Raw genomic sequence first — 16,896 nt, 5'->3', positions numbered from 1 at the left:
CTTTTCAAGATACCTGTTACCTCTGGTAATTAAAGTTTAACCTAGAGCGCATGAAGACAGAATTGGCTGATGATGTTAGGAAGTAAAGAGGAATACAAGACCATTCAGAAAAATTAATTATTGTCATAACTTGAATTAAACTCTTCATATGTTACTTTGGTTTTGTAATTGATTGTAAGACATTGGTCTCATTCCTGTTGGCAACTCTTTTAGTGGTTTATGTGTCACTTCTCAAGGTGTACTGAAATGCATGATGATCTATTTAAATGGAGTGTGTCATATGTGTCATATTTCTTTCTTCCTTTTTTAACAAATTTCCTAAAATAATTATGAAATCAATTGTTGACTTGCAAACTCATTATATGCGTGAAGTGCATTCTTTTTCTTGAGCCCCACCTTCAGATCATAAAAATATTCAGTCTTTCTTAAGGAACCTTCCTCAATTATTTCTTCTTTATAAAGTCTCAGGCTGTAACACCATAAACCACTAAATGTACTGTGTCAACCCTCCTCTGTTTTCGTACAGGAATATAACTTAAAATATGTTGAGTTGATTGAAGAACAACTTAATGAAGCACTTACAACATACCGCAAACCTGTTGATGGGGATAACTATGTTCGTCGGAGCAACCAAAGGTAAATTTGGGAAAAAACATTCCGAGGCACAAGCTGGGGGGACTGATCAGGAGAGCTGTAAACTGAAATGTATGAGGGAAAGAGGTACCAACAGGATTTCATTTTGTTATGTTCCTGGAGCAGTACATCAGCACAGTATAAGAAACACAGAGAGTGAACTGGATGCTTTGCTTAGCTCTCGGAGTTTTAATATATTTCAGAGCTTTTATATAATTCATTTTAGAGCTTTTAGAATTAATTTTATTTAGACTTGGTGGATTGAGTGCCATGACTAGAGTGCTGGAATGGAGGGTTACAGGCTTTTCAGCAGGGATAGGCAGAAAAATGTGTCACACTATTTAAGGAAGAGGTTTGATTATACAGCCCTTACAGTTAGGGTTGATGTAGTTTAGAACCTCTAGGTGAGGATTAAGGGGATGGAAAACAAAGAGTGATGTAGTGGGTGTCTGCTACTGATTGCTCAGACAGGATGTTAGTACTGATGAGTCATTCTATAGACAAGTAGGAGAAACTTCTGGATCAGTAGCTCTTGTTCTTATGGGCTTCCTGTGGAAGATGTCAACTTCCAGGCATCAACTGCAAATAATGACAAGCAGCCTTGGAAATTCTCAGTGGGAGAAAGTCTGTAGGAGAGATACTCAGTGAGCCAACTAGGAAAGATGCCCTCCTCAACTTGCTGTTTGTGAATGTAGGGCTTGTGGGAGATGTGATGGAGGGGAGGTTCTCTAGGCCACAGTGATCATGGCATGGTTAAGTTTAAAATTTTCAATGTAATGAGAAAAAGCACAGCAGAGTTGCTACTCAGGGCTTCAGGGGAGGTACCCTTGGGTGCTGCTTTAGCAGAGTACATTTTTGAGGCCCAGGAGTCCAGAAGTGCTGGTCCATCTTTAGGATCTGTCTTTTAGAAGTAGGCAAGGAGTACGCAATCCCATGATTTAAGTCAAGCAAGCGGGACAGAAGACCACCTTGGCTGAACAGGGAACTCCTCATGGAGCTCTGGAGGAAAAGGAAGTTAAATGATCTCTAGAAGGTCACCCTTCACAGGAAGGACTACAAAACTATGATTCACATAAGCAGAAAGAAGGCACAAAAGGCCAAAGCTCATTTAGGACTGAAGCTGAACAGTGTTCTGTCACACAACAGGAAAGAGGACGTCTGAAGAAAACACTGCATCAGTTCTTGCTGAAGATGGTCACCTGACTTACAGGGGTGAAGAAAAAAGAGAGATTAATTTAAATTTTATGTGGTTTTTTGTCTCAGTCTTTAGCAATATTGATTGACCTGGTGCTGCCTGGTTCTCTGAGCCACAAATGTGGAAACTGTGGCTTTCCATTTGTGGACACTAACATTGTAAGGGACCGTCTGTATCAGCTGAATGTTCACCAGGTCATGGGGCCTGGTTCCCACCCGGCTGAGGGACTAGCCTCATCAGTACTAACCCACCAGTTCTAAAGGCACTAGCAGATGTTGTGTCAGGACCCATCTCTTATCTGCCAAAAGTCTTGTGAGGCTAGGGAAGTCCCTGCTGGCACTAGCCAGTCCCTGACTGGAATCTAGCCGGTTTATTCCAGTTTGCAAGAAGCACATAAGGGAAGACCCAGAGAGGTAAAGACCTATTAGTCTAACCTCAGTTCATGGAAAAATTATGTAGAAGATTATACTGGGTATTGTTGAAAGGTATTTGAAAAACAATGCATTCATCAGGCACAGTTAGCATGAATTCACAAAGGGAAGGTTTTCTTTAAGTAAGTTGTTAGCCTTCTGTGGTAAGGTCACCCAGTAGGGTGAAGGGGAAAGTGGTGGATGTTGTTTTCCTGGATCTTGGTAAGATTTTTGATGCTGTCCTTTACAGTGTCCTTCTGGACAAGTTGTTGACCTGTGGGATGAGCAGGTTCATGGTGTAGTAGGTGAAGAACTGGCTGAGGGACTGAGCCCAAAGGGTTGTAGTAAATGGGGCAACATTTGGTTGCTGACTGCTCATGTGGGTAGTGTTCCTCAGGGCTCCATTCCAGCGTCAGTTCTGTATCAGTGCTGGAGGTGAGCGCACCAGTAGCAGGTTTGCTGATGATGCAGACTGGGAGGTGCTGTGGATTCTATTGAGGGACAAGAGGCCTTGCAGAGGGATCTGGATAGATTGGAGCACTGAGCAATCTTAAATGGGGTGAAATGTGTCAAGTCCAAATGCTGAATTGTGCACCTGGGAAGGAGAAACACGGGGCACAGGGAGGCTCGGGGCGGCTCAGCAGTGCCCGGGCAGCCCCGAGGCCGAAGCCATCGCAGAGCGCCGAGCGCGGCGCGGCCGGCCCGGGGAGGGGAGGGTCCCGCTGGGCTCGGCCTCGGGGCGGCCTCACCGGGCCCGCCGGGCCCTGCGGGTGGAGGAGGGTGGGAAGGTCCTGCCGTGCATCCCGAGGAGGGAAACAGAGATGGAAGCTCCTGTGAGGAGCAGCTGAAGTCTTTGGGCTTGTCCACTTTATAGAAAAGGAGGCTGAGGTGTGACCTCACTGCTTTCTGCAGCTTCATGGGGAGGGGAAGGGCACCGGGAGGTGCTGAGCTCTTCTCCCTGCATCCAGGGGCAGGATGCACAGGAATAGTTCAGAGCTAAAGCAGGAGAGGTTCAGACTGGATATTAGGAAGCATTTCCTTACCGCAAGTGTTGAGGGTGGTCACACAGAAGAACAGGCGTCCTGGAAACATGGTTGATGCCCCAAGTCTGTTAGTGTTTGAGAAGCATTTGGACAGTGCTTAATAAAAGCTTTAACTTCCAGTCAGCCCTAAAGTGGTCTAGCAGTTGGATTAGATGATTGTTGTACATCCTTCCAATTGAAACAGTTTGTTCCTTTTTAAATTTCTCAAAAGAATTCTCTGTTTGAAAATAAATCAAGGGTAAGTCATTGTATTACATTGCAGTGTAATTTATTTTAGAATAAAATATTTGAAGTGCTGGGAAACCTATGTATGTTTCTCTTTCTGCCAGATTACAGCGACCACATGTCTACCTGCCCGTTCACCTTTATGGCCAACTGGTGCACCATAAAACAGGCTGCCATTTATTGGAGTCTCAGGTGAGGATCATAATAATTTTTAACTTGAAATATTTTAAAGATCATTATAAACCTTTTGAAAAAAGGTTTAAAAAGACATGGCATTTAAATAGGCATTGCAGAAGAAGTTGATTATGAGTTCTAAGTTGTGAAAATGGTCTTTGACATCTAATCGTAAAATTCCTTCCTCACACTGAAGTATCACCAGAATACATTGCAACATTTTTCTTAAAATGGCTAGCAAAATCTTAGCATGGGGAGCAAATTCATAAATAGAAAAAATTGTTAGTCTCTGTGTGTTGTATATTGACAGTTATACAGGAGGTAAAACTATGCCTGTCCTTTTGCGCATACAGAAATGAGGGACATGAGGGAATAAAATCTTTCTAATATTTTGAAAATCTAAGAAAACAAATCCTAGGCCATAATTGCTTAAATTCACTTTTGATGTGGGTTGGTAAAATGATTTAATGAATTGACAATGCACTTTGAATAGTTCAAGAGAAAGTGTATATGTTGTGTGTGTTAGCTTGACTAATCTATCATCCTTATAATATCTGAAATAACTTCATACAATCCATGATTTCATTAAAATTTTCCTTTGCATTATCACTGCTGTTAATTTACGGTTATTATTCCAGAATTACCACTGTCTTTCTAGAGAGCATGATTTAAATTATTGCTTTAACTTCTGCTATAATTGCAAGAGAACCTGTTTGGCTGAAGTCTCCTATTAATTTTCAACTTAGTTTTTTCTTCTTCTGTTTTTCTCCTTTAGAGTATTGTTACAGATCTTAGTTACACTGTTCGTTCTCCAATGCTGGATAAGTGGGAAGGAATTAAGCAGCTGAAAGCAGCCCTTTGGGCCTTGGTTAGTAATATATTTACTGAGTTTTGCAGTAATATATATTTTACTGAGTTGTTTAGTTCAATTATAACTGTTGATTCTTAAAAACCTAAGCAAAATTCCACAAAAATAAAAAATGAGGGTTTTTTTTAAAAAAATGCGTGATTTTTTCAAGTTAGCATTTTGTTCATTAGTGATACTTGCAGTTGAAGATGGTTCACTGCAACTGTATTAAAAACTGAGGTTTTTAATAATCACATGGTCTTTTTTTCTTTTTAACAAATAACACATTGCCATATGAATATTAGTATGGTATTGATAGTTACAAGTTAAAAATTGCCGTGGTCTGAGTTCAACGTTGCTGTGGTAGTCCCTAATGTTTCTGCAGGGAAGTTGGCTGCCAGTATTCATCCATGTGGTCATGATGCACTGGTACTTGGGACAGGCAAAAACCTAATGTTCGTGTGTGTCCAAGCTACACTCCTAAATGTGCTTCTTGTCTTCCCCAAAGTTAATTTTAGAACTTGTCCAAGGTGACTGTTAGTGGAAGATACTGTAGGTATGTAACAAGATGCCTACATAAGAGGAATGTAAAATGAATAAACCAAGATCATGCTGCAGGCTATAGTAGAACTTTTAAATGAAGAATAGATAGTAGTTCTAACTTTGAGTAGCTTTAGGTATTATACGAGGTGTGCTGAGTGCTTTTTTGTATTAGCACAGCTAGGAAATGCCAGAAAGGGTGCTCAGATCTTTCATCTACTTTGAGAAGATGTGGCTTTAAACTCTACTACCAACAAACAAAATTGTCAAAGCTTTACATGGATAGTGCTGTAGATCATATTAAGGTCAAAATTTATTTGACAAATTTCATTCCAGGGCAATATCGGATCATCGAATTGGGGTCTTAACTTGCTTCAAGAGGAGAATGTAATTCCTGATATAATGGCACTCGCTCAACATTGTGAGGTTCTTTCTGTTAGAGGGTATGTGTATCTGATACATACATAAAATTTTCAGATAGCTTTACCTTATTTACATGAGTAGAGATTTGTACTTTATTGGAAACCAGCTATTAAAGTCACTGATGTTGGAGTATCAGTCTTGGTTCTGTGCAACTGCAGAACTGTGTAGGAAGTCTGAAAAAACATGCTGTAAACAAATCTTTAAAAAAAGATGGATACTACTTTTCTCCTGTTCTGTAAAACAAAATATTTGGCTGTTTATATCTCTGTGAGAATTTATTATTCCATCTTTTTTATTCAATATTTTTTAACTATTTAAAAGCATAAATAGATGGTATTTTGTCTAATATTGCTACTACATAAATGCTTGGCCTTTTTTTCAAAATGTGCTTTTTCTACTTTATGTAACCAGGCTCTTGTGATAATTTTTAATTTTTACTAGTATCTTGTTCTCAGATATATGAATGAATTTCCCGAGCTTGCATTGATTTGCAAATTAAAATCAACAGTATACTATTTGTCAGTTTTGTGAAGTTTCTGCTGAATTGCTTTGAAGTTGTTTCCTTTCAAATATCAAGTAAGTTTAGTTAAATTAGGTGCTATTATTGTTGCTCTTTTCTCTATATATACATTAAATACAGAACCTGTGTCTACGTGCTTGGTCTAATAGCCAAAACTAAACAAGGATGTGACATTTTGAAGCATCACAACTGGGATGCAGTGAGACACAGTCGTAGACAGCCTTGGCCAGTGGTTCCTGATGACATGGAGCAGCTCTGCAATGAACTTTCTTCTATACCAAGCACTCTTAGCTTGAACTCTGAGTCTACCAGTTCAAGGCACAACAGTGAAAGTGAATCTGCTCCGTCAAGTAAGTAACCAGAACACCAAAACAAGAAAACAGGAGAAAAATTATCAAGCCAACAAAAAATACCTGCAAAGAGCCCAGCCCACCACAAACAGCATTTTGGTGTTGTTATCAATGGTCTGATAGGATGAGGTACAGACCAATAGAGTAAAGGTGGTCTTGCAGTAAAACAGTACAAGCAATAGGACGGTTGTGTCCATTCAGAGAGATGCAGACAAGTCAGAGGGAGTAAAACAGTGTCTTAGCTTCACCCTTGGTGTAGAAGAAAAATTTTAACATGAGGATAAGTTATTTAGTTTTATGTTGAGTCATGGCCATTTGTTTTAAAATGCTACAGAAACCAACCACCATGCTTAGGTATAAAGATACACTTGGTTGTCCTCAAAGGAATAAGTGTTTATGTTCTCTGGGTGTACACACACACACACACAGAATTTTTCTGTATTTAAATTATTGTGTATTTCAAGTACCTAATGCATTTTACTTTTTCTGTGGATACTTGGAATTCAAATTAAGAAATACACTATATTTAGGTATCATTAAAGGAATTCTTAGGTGGTGATCCTAGTAGCTGGATGTTTGCACTGAAATAAGACAGTGTGGCTTTTCTTTTGAAGCAGGGAAATCTTCAGGCCAGCTACTCCTCAAAATAGCTAATTTGCATGGAGTTCTGCAGAAAAAAAAGAAGAATTAAAGTTCCAGTAGATTGCAGAGACTCTCACTTGAGCTTCTGTAGAATGGCTTCCTATTTTGCAACATAATTTGTAGACTTGGAAGAAATGCCTGTTTTTGAGACAAAGTCTTGTATAATTTCAGGTATGTTCATCATGGAGGATGACCGTTTTGGTAGTACTTCCACCAGTACTTTCTTCCTAGATATTACTGAAGATGCAGAACAAATATTTTATGACAGACCTGGACCGTCTAAGGACAAAGACCGTAGTCCCTTTCCTTTTTTTTCTTCTAGTAGACTTGTGAAAAATCGCATTCTAAATTCTCTTACTCTACCTAATAAAAAACACAGAAGTAGCAGTGATCCAAAAGGAGGAAAGCTGACATCATCTGACAGTAAATCAGGCCTGAGGCGAAATCGTACAGTAACAGAACCTAGTGGTAGCATAGACTTTCCTGCTGGGGAAGAATTGAACCCTGTTTTCAGAGTTCCAAAAATCCAGACTTTACGATTAGAAACTTCTTTTGTTGGAAGTAAGCATGTGGAAGATACTGATTGTACTCAGAATATTGGAGAAAATGATCTGAAGCTACCAAAAGGTCTTGGAAATGAAATTCATCGTGAAAACACAAGCAAAGAAAGGCTGATTGGAGATGGTACTACACAAACACATTTCAAGAGTCGTAGCTTAAGTTTCAATACAGATACCACAACAAGTGGCATAAGTTCAATGAGCTCTAGCCCTTCAAGGGAGACTGTAGGTGTGGATACTGCAAATGTAGATACTGACTGTGGAAGTTTGAGTACTGTCGTAAGCACAAAGACAGTTAAACCAAGTCACTGTTCAACACCACAGTCTAACCACCTCCCTCTCTCAAAATCCAACTCTGTATCCCTGGTTCCACCAGGGTCTTCTCATACCCTTCCCAGAAGAGCCCAGTCTCTTAAAGCTCCTTCTCTTGCTACGATAAAAAGTCTTGCAGACTATAACTTCAGCTACACAAGTTCTCGAGATGCATTTGGCTATGCTACACTGAAGCGCCTGCAGCAGCAGAGGATGCATCCCTCACTGTCTCATTCAGAAGCCCTAGCATCTCCAGCAAAGGATGTGCTGTTCACTGACACTATCACCATGAAGTCTGGCAGCCTGGATTCTCGACTAACCCCAAGCCGGTAAGAAATTATTCTGTGGGCATTTCTTACTTCAGTGTTGTAAGCACAACTTCAGTGTCTTCCTAATATTTTTTTTCCATCTTCACCTTAAAGGGACAGTTGTTGCAAGGTGATTCATAACTTTAGTGAAAGCAGTACTGATATTAAATGAATAACAGAAGGATAATTCTCCACTTCGTAAGTGCTGTCAGAGAAGCCCAGCTTTCATAGCTGTGCTCAGCATTTTATAATGCTGTTGGTGATAAAGGAAAAAGTTTCCTTTTATTGCATTTTCTTTCTGTTTTAACTTTTATAATATAAAAAATGCAGTTCCACTGCTAACGTTATTAAAGTTGCTAACATTATTAAAGGTTGCAAACACACCAAATTGCCCATGAAGTCAGAGGTACATTTCAGAAGAGAATTTTCTCGATGTCATTTGGGGAGGTTTTAGGACAGGGCCTCCTGCCAATATGCTATATTTGTGTTCACTGCAGCACTAAGGCCCGTGATGAGATACTGGTACCACTGATAGGAATGTCAGTTTGGCTTCTTAGCTACAGCAGATCAAAGATTTTACTCATAGCATTTATTTTTAGATGGCAGTGTCACCTCTTTATTTTTGAGCAATATTAGATGTTCTGAAGACTAATTAGATAGTTACATAAGATGTCTAGCTCTTGACATTGACACTGTTCCCAGCTGCAACAGTCACTGCTTAATAACCTTCCCTTAAAAGCTCTTGTATTAAATTTTTACTTCACATCATTTTTTAGCGTTTTTCCTTCGCATTATCTTTTAGCATTGGATTTTCACATTACTGTTGAGATGGAAAAGGCACTTTTTTATCTCTGTTCTTGCCTTAATATTTCTCGAGTGCGAGAAGGGGGAGATGCTACCAGTGCATGAGTCATCTCCTTACTGTGGAAAAAGCAAATGCTTAGTCCTTGAGCTGCCCTCTTCATACCCAGTTGAGTGTCTATGTCCTGATTAAAAGAAACATGCATCTGTGTTGGTATTTTCGCATAATTCTGGAAAGATGCCATGAAAGATGCCTTTGTTCAAGTAAGCTAGAGCTAGACTGAGTATGTTGGTTGGATTAAGGATGATTTAGTACTTACACTGCACTATCCTGGAAATTTAAGTGCCATTCCTAGCTATGTCATTGGCATCCTGTGCTAGTGCAGGAATGAGTGGGTGTCATTTTAGTCCTAGTACAGGTTCTGTAATGGCTGTAAGTAAAGTTTTACCATTCCTTGCAGTCATGCCCTTGATGTGCAGAGCAGCCTTGCTGCACTGGACTTTGATCCTCCACGCAATGTCATACTGTCTATTCCTGGTGCTTAGCTGTTCATGTTCTCTTGTGACAGTGGATCGAGTCAAGGATTTGAGCTGACCTGCTTAACACCGAACTGAAATGTCTAGAGTGCTTGTATCTCTGAGAAGGTTAAATAATTTCAGACATGCATACTCAAAGAGAGATTCAGATTGTGTTAGTTGCTACTATAATTGATTGGAAAGACTGCAGTGAAACTAGTACACGTGTTTTTCTTGGTGGTTATAGTGTGTCCGTAGAATTTAAGATTATATTTACAAATAAATTCAGAGTATGTTTACTGGTCCAGCTAAAACTGTCCTTAGCTGCTTTTTAAAAATAAACTAGAAAGAAAAATTCTGTCCTTTTTAATTGCCAGATCTGTTTTTCTGTCAGTCTTCTGACAAGTTTTATTTATGGTTTATTGACAGATTCATGTGTTAGTAGCAACTAACAGTCATAGATTTACTTTTGTGATGTTTTTAGTTGTTCTTTTTTTCAGAAGGCTAAAAAGCCCTTTTCTTTGCATAAATTTTGTGAGGATAAACTTCCCACCTTTGTCTTTAAAGACCAACCAGAGACACTAATGCACATATTTTGGATCCTGATAGTGGCTCTCAGCTATCCCCTGCAGATATTCTTTCATGACAACTTGGTAGTGTTTATCACTACTAATGCTGTGTCTGTTTGTTTTTCTAGGAAAAGCAGGGACAAACATTTGGGATTAAAACTTCTGTCTTTAATTCATGTTTAGAGTAATTGTAGAATGTTTTATTACTAAGTATTTCATGCAGGTAATAACTTTTTGAGTTTCGTGATTACACAGTTATTTAGGTTGGAAAAGACCCTTAATATTGAGTCCAGCTATTAACACAACCCACTCAAGTGCTCCACTAACTGTGTCCTTAAGTGCCACATCTACACGTTTTCTAAATGTCTTCAGGGATGGTGACTTAACTACTTCCCTGGGCAGACTGTTCCAGTGCTTGACAACCCTTTGAGTGAAGAAGTTTTTCTTAGTATCCAATCTAAACTTTCTCTGGCACAACCTGAAGTCTTTTCCCTGTTTTTTTGAAGTATGGCTTGACTTCTTTTGTGAGTCCACTGCTACTGTCAATAGTATTGGTCAGAATTACCAACAAGAAAACTGTTGAAACTCAGCTGTATTTTATGCATTTCCATTACATAATAATTTTTTTCATGGTCAAACTTCGATAATTTAGTTTTATCTCAATTTAAATCCCATTTGTGGGCATAAGAGGACACTTTATGATCCTCTTATAAATAAAAAATGGATACAAAACTTCTTCCAAGGCAAAAAGTAAAAAAGTCCTGTGTTCACTTTACCTCCAGTGTGTCATAATTTGCAATAAAAATTCACTGTTCCTGAGGTGCACCTTTATTAGGAAACTTTAATACAATGCATATAGGCCGTCTACATAGATTGGTTATCAGGAAACATTTTTAGGTTTTTCTGTTTGATGAGAAAGGAAATGAGAGGTGGTCAAATGTGAAATTTTCATTATCAGGGCTCTGGTTAGCAGTAAGGTCTTGTTCTTTAGCCTCTTCTCTCCTGTCTGATTTTCCCATTCTGTTTCTTTCTTGGTTCTTCAAGCTATTTGTCAGTCAGCTCCACTCACTGTGCAGGTTTAAGTTTGTTTGTGCATTCATGTTGAGCAAATCCTTCCTCTGTGCTTGGGTGACCCTACTGGGTGGCTCCTTTGGAGTATGGGAGAAAAAATGTTCCTTATGTGTGTCACTGGTATGCTCAAGGTGTGCCTTTTCAGGGATGTGCCTGCTCAGCTCAGAGTTTGTGAATATCCAGGAAATACACGTTCATTGCACAGGTACATTTCAAAATTAGCTAGTTAAGTGTTTAGAAACCCAAATCTTTACTGGGTGTGTCTGGGCTGTAAATATTCAAAGCTAGAATGTCGAAGAAAATGCATGGTTTTGCAGGATGGGCTGGAGTTCCTGTACCAAGAATTATAAAGGAATTGCCAGGAACTGCCAAACCATGCAAGAGAATATGAGGCAGAAAAAGCAGTGAGCCTATAGCTGTAATTTGTCCTAACAAGCTCTGAGACCTGCAGTGGGAGGATGAGGATGGTCTTTGTGTCAGCCATCCTTTTTACTTTTAAGGTGCCAGAATGAGAGAGTAACTGCAAATGTGATTTGTTTCAATGTTACAGGTTCATGAAAGCTTTAAGTTATGCTTCGTTAGATAAAGAAGATTTATTAAGTCCTATTAACCAAAACACACTTCAGCGTTCCTCCTCTGTTCGCTCCATGGTTTCTAATGCTACTTATGGTAGCTCTGATGATTACATTGGCCTTGCTCTCCCGGTGGATATCAACGAAATATTTCAGGTATGTATGTGTTAACTGATTTGGTTCATTTGCATTTTCATATTGAAAGGCAGTCAGCTGTTGCCTTTTCATCAGAATAGATTAAATCTAGAGAAATGAGGAAAAATGCATGTGGTACTTTAAAGAAATACATTTTGGAGGGCTAGAGTTTCTTTCTAACTGTTCTTCTGACTTTTTTATACAAGATCACTAGGCTGGTTTGTGTTAAGGCAAATAATGGCAAAGACAGTGTTAGAGGAGTGTTAAACAGTGGTTTTGCTGACAAATTTGCTGTCATAAGATTTTTAGTTGACATCTGGCTTTTATACTAAAATTAGCATAGTCTGTGCACATTTGTTAATTTTGCTTTAGCCAACCAATAATTGACATGTTCATCAGCCACCTATTAATTACGTGCATAATCACACAGTTAACTCCCTGATAACATGCTCTGTATTAAATAATAGATTCTTTTTATATATATCATTATAGTATTAAATTATATTGTCTTAACTTCATATATATTTGGGTTATAACAGATTCTTTTCAATGTCTCAGAAAATCCCTTCCTCTTTCTACTTGGTAGAAATGCATTCCTGTTTAACAAACTGATGTATCATAGGGTTTATTTAATATTCTGTTACTTAATTATCAAAATCAAGACATGGTCTGTGTCAAAGGTAAAAGTGGTCTTCCTTATCTTTATTTTACTTAATCTTTGCCTTTCAAATCTAAGTAAACGTCTTACTAATCTAAAAAAATTGCTAAACATGGAGCAAAATCATGTTAAATCATGTATCTGCTTCTGTTTTTCCTTTGTGAAATGACTATTTTTTTTTTCTCATTCAAGTCTTTGTGGCATAATTGTTACCTCATTTTGTCACTCTCAGCTCTCTTTGTAGTTGAGACGTGCCTCGGCTCTGCATCCTACAGGCAGGATTTTAGATGTCCTGGTTGCTTTTGTACTTTATTCCCAAGATCTCCAGTGGTGTAGCATGAACATGGACAGATTATGAATGGCCACTGTGGGTCACTGGTTTTCTTACAGCCTGTCACCACCATTTGCTAACTCTTCATGAGCCTTTGTCAATAAATGTTCATTCACAGATGTATATTTTTCTCATTTGGTTTTTCTGTAGTACTCAGGAGCTCATTCTTAATTTCTTCCTCTAATGATGCATTTTTCTTGAAGTAAAAGAAAAGCAAGATTTAATTTTGTCATAAAATGGGGGTTTTTTCTTGTGTTAGATTATCACCTCTGTTAATTTTAATTTTCACTTGGGTATTGCAGGTAAAGGAAACCCCATATTTCCAGAAGAGAACTACACCTCCATTTGATGAGCATGGATCTAGGGTCTTTACATCTGATGCAGGAGGTACTGGTTTTATTTCTCTTCTGTAGCTTTCTGTTGTTTATTGGTATATTGAGTGGGTCGTTGATTTATTTGTTAATTCTTCTTTACAGAAAACATTATTTTAGCTATTAAGCTTTGAGTACTGTGTTCTGGGATCAGGATAGTAGGCCATTAATTCCCTGTTTTATTTTGTTTGAGCTAATGTGTTTAGTTTGAGCTTCAAAGTTTGGTCCTGCTTCAAAAAAATGGAGGAAACCCTGCATATCTCTGACAATGTGAGCTAATGCTGCTCAAAGTCTGGTAGTGATGCCTTATTACAGGAAGTAACAGAATTTAAGCTTAGAAAAATATGAATCCCACGTATTGAATTATTTCCCTTTGATTACAAAATCATTTGTAGGAACTTATGGTATTAGATGTGTATTTCAGAAAGTAAATTGTCTTTCTGTGATGTGTCCATGACAATTGTTCAGTGAAGATTATGGGACAAGAAAATTGCAAGTGTTCTAATGCCTGGCTTGCTCTGGAATGTACCTCTAGAGAAGTCAGAAATCTGTAGGGTCTTAGTATGTGTTTTGTGAACTGAAGAAAGAAGGCTTTTTTTAATAGTTTATTAGGATAGGTGTTGTTCTACATTTTTTGGGTTTTTTTCCCCTTTAATATGATACACAAAGTTGATTTTGCTGGAAGTGTGTCTCTGTAGTTTGCTGAGTTTCAGTGTAAAGTAATTCTTGTTCAAAACTGTATTTGTTTGTTTTTTCCACCCAGGGAAGAGCATGTCACTAAAGTGTCTTCTGCTTGTTTCTGCATTGCTGAGTCTAGTTTCTTCCTGTCACGGTCACTAAGTTACAGTTTTTTAAATTGTGTGTATTTTTGCGTTGGTGCATGTGTAATTTCAGCATCTCGTATATCGTTGTATTAATCTCATTTGACACATGAAAATTGGTAATGTGTTGGTGTTATGTGGGTATTAGTAATGTTGATACCATGTCAGGATTTACCACTTACCTTCTTACAGTGTGTGTACTTACAGGTTGAATTCTGTCCTTTGCAATGTTTTGTTATGTATAATAAGTTGGAACTAAAACTTTGTCTCTTTCTCAAATGCTGACAATCTTGGGAGCTTAACCACTCCAGAAAAAACTCTATAGGTCTTCACATGCACTCCATCCCCAGCCTTGAAAGGCTTGAAAGTGGAAATTGATTGAAAGAATTAGTGTTGTTTGCTTGGATTTGTGGGGGTTTTTTGATAACTGAATCTTGTTTACAGGTCTTCCATCAGGTGCAAGTGATGTTGTCAAAAGCCCTTTTCAGATGCTCCGCCAGCAGATCAGTCTCACAGAAATAATGAATACCAGCCGTTCAGATGCCTGTCAGTTCTTAGAAGGTACAGAGGACACAGGGCTCCAGGAGCACACAGATGAGAACTGTCTTTACTGTGTCTGCGTCCAGATTCTGGGTTATCAGCCTAACACCAAAGTGAGCTCTTCCTATAATCGTACAGGTTAGTGTTCCTTGTGAAGAAGTGTGATAAAACTGAGAGAACATACTGGCTTTTGTTCATCTTTACGTGATCTGGTAGGGTTTTTGTTTAACTGACTATTGACCTTAAAAATATTTCTCTAATAAGCTCATTGTGCACCCAGTGGTATTGCTATGGTCATTTCCAGCTTTGCACTCTTTAACACTCTTTAGTGTTAGCAGGAGTAGGCGTCTGCCTGTTTCTTTAGTATTTCTAACAGCATGTCAAAATAAAAAATTTGAAACCTTATTTAGTACTTAAAATGCGTGTTCTGAAAACTGACACTTGCTGTTCAACTAATGAAAAGTCTGACATCAAATCAAGTCTGTGCCATAAAATACAACGAAGGAAATCTGTAGAGTCTGTTGAAACTGAGCTGTAATTTCCGGGATTTAGTCTTTTCTCTAACTTTGAGATTCAGAAGAGATTTGGAGTTATTTTTTCTAACCTTTTCTGCAGAGTTTGCAGTTACATGCCTTTAGTCAATTCCTATGATGGAAAGGTAATCAAGTAGTGGACGCTTTAGTAGGAGCACTCACTGTTTTACAATACTGTTAGACACTTACTAGTAGCAGTGTTGGCAAAGGGAATGATGTACAAATGTGAGGAATGGCTCAGAGAGCTGACTTGGAGGTTGAGTTAGTAGCAAGAAGGGGTGGCAAATAAAATCTCAGCTATAATTAGAGGTGCAGCAGAGCCTGGCTCTTGCCAGAGCCCTTCCTGCGAAAACACATGCGACAGTTGTGTGAACAAAAAGAAGTCTGCACATGCAAGAGCATCTCTATTGTGTTACATAAAACTGAGCATGGATATATCAGTAACTATATCACTACTATGTGTGATGGCTTCTTAGGCTTCCATCAGTGTCTGGAAAAAACTCCACTAACGTATTTTAAGATTTTTTTTTTAAATCAAATTCGGAAGAGTTTGAATATAATTTGTCCCAAATCCACCATCTAGTTGCAATTGTTGAAAAATAATGAAAGCCTGTGAATTGAGGAAAAGTGTGAATAACAAAGGTACATCTTGTTTATGTCAGATTTTTCAGACATTCCATATACTGACTGGTGTGGGCAGACCATTCACAATCACTTAGATGTGCATTCCTCCAAATTTTCTGGAATTTCAGGCTGTAGTGATGCAGTATCCCATGGTTCAGCCAGCAGCACCAAGAGTACAGAGCTTGTATTAGGTAAGTCTGAAAGCCTTATAATTATTAGAGACTGTCCTTAATAAAGCATACTTTAGGCATTGTGAAAAAAAATATATTTTACTTATGTACACTGCAACAAATTAATGCTCTTTATTAGACAAAAAACAAACAAATCTGAATAAAAACATTATCCATCTCCAGGTGGGAGAATATAGTTCTAAACTGTTCTCCCTCTGCTATACAGCATTTTTGCAGATTATTCAATACCTGACATTACAAGCAAATTGTCCTTTTTCCTACAGATGTTAATTAAAAAAAAAAAAGTCTAAGAATTACTGAATTACTGTAAAGAGAGACTTTATTATATACTTGTGTATTATATTTGGAATTATGATGGTTTCTTATTGTAGTAGCTTATTGAAGTAGCTGGTTTTTGAATTCTCCCTATCTGATAGAAGTTCATCCAGTTTGCAACATGCTTTAGTGGTAACAATATCACTTTATCGTGCAGGTTTTTCTTTTAAGTGGTAGAAATACTTTTGAAAAGGTTAACTGTTTAAAGTCCTGAAAATAGGGGTGTTCTAAGTTCTGATTTCAATAGAAATATTTTTTATAGCTCAAAACACATATGTAAATATGTGTGTTCATGTGTGTATGGAATGCATAAATAAACTTATTGTACAAGCCTATCTCAGTCAAAGACAATTCTGTTTAAATTCACACTGTTTTATTTGTTTTTCCAGGAGTAAAGTCAATCCCAGATGACACACCAGTGTGCAGGATACTTCTGCGGAAAGAAGTCTTACGTTTAGTTATCAATTTGAGCAGTTCAGTAGGAACTAAGGGCCATGAAACTGGACTTCTGACGTAAGTTCAATGCACTGCAGATGCCTTAGCAGCACTTAGTTGTAGGTATTCTCTTAAGGCCTCAGGGACCATGAATAACCTCACTTCTCAGAAGTTGTCAGGCAGATAGGATTGAATGTAATGTAGAAGGTAAACAAATAATCTTAACATCCT

General features: G+C 38.2%; 1 protein-coding gene across 3 annotated transcripts in view; it reads left to right on the top strand.

The window, feature by feature from the left end:
• The window catches only part of RICTOR (RPTOR independent companion of MTOR complex 2), a 75,149-nt gene that overhangs the window by 52,402 nt on the left and 5,851 nt on the right, over window positions 1-16,896 (top strand). Inside the window, exons 26-36 of one of the 3 annotated variants that reach the window (XM_084225545.1) lie at window positions 527-636; window positions 3,611-3,698; window positions 4,456-4,548; window positions 5,404-5,510; window positions 6,131-6,360; window positions 7,174-8,203; window positions 11,690-11,867; window positions 13,138-13,222; window positions 14,472-14,705; window positions 15,853-15,915; window positions 16,620-16,743. In XM_084225545.1, the coding sequence (XP_084081671.1) occupies window positions 527-636; window positions 3,611-3,698; window positions 4,456-4,548; window positions 5,404-5,510; window positions 6,131-6,360; window positions 7,174-8,203; window positions 11,690-11,867; window positions 13,138-13,222; window positions 14,472-14,705; window positions 15,853-15,915; window positions 16,620-16,743 (2,342 nt within the window). The other 2 variants (XM_084225544.1, XM_084225546.1) reach the window with 2 other exon arrangements.

The sequence above is a fragment of the Fringilla coelebs genome, assembly GCF_963513975.1.
Source record: "Fringilla coelebs genome assembly, chromosome: Z".
NCBI classification, from domain to species: Eukaryota; Metazoa; Chordata; class Aves; order Passeriformes; family Fringillidae; genus Fringilla; species Fringilla coelebs.
Note: the sequence above shows the minus strand (reverse complement) of the source record. Positions and strands in the feature narration are given on the sequence as shown.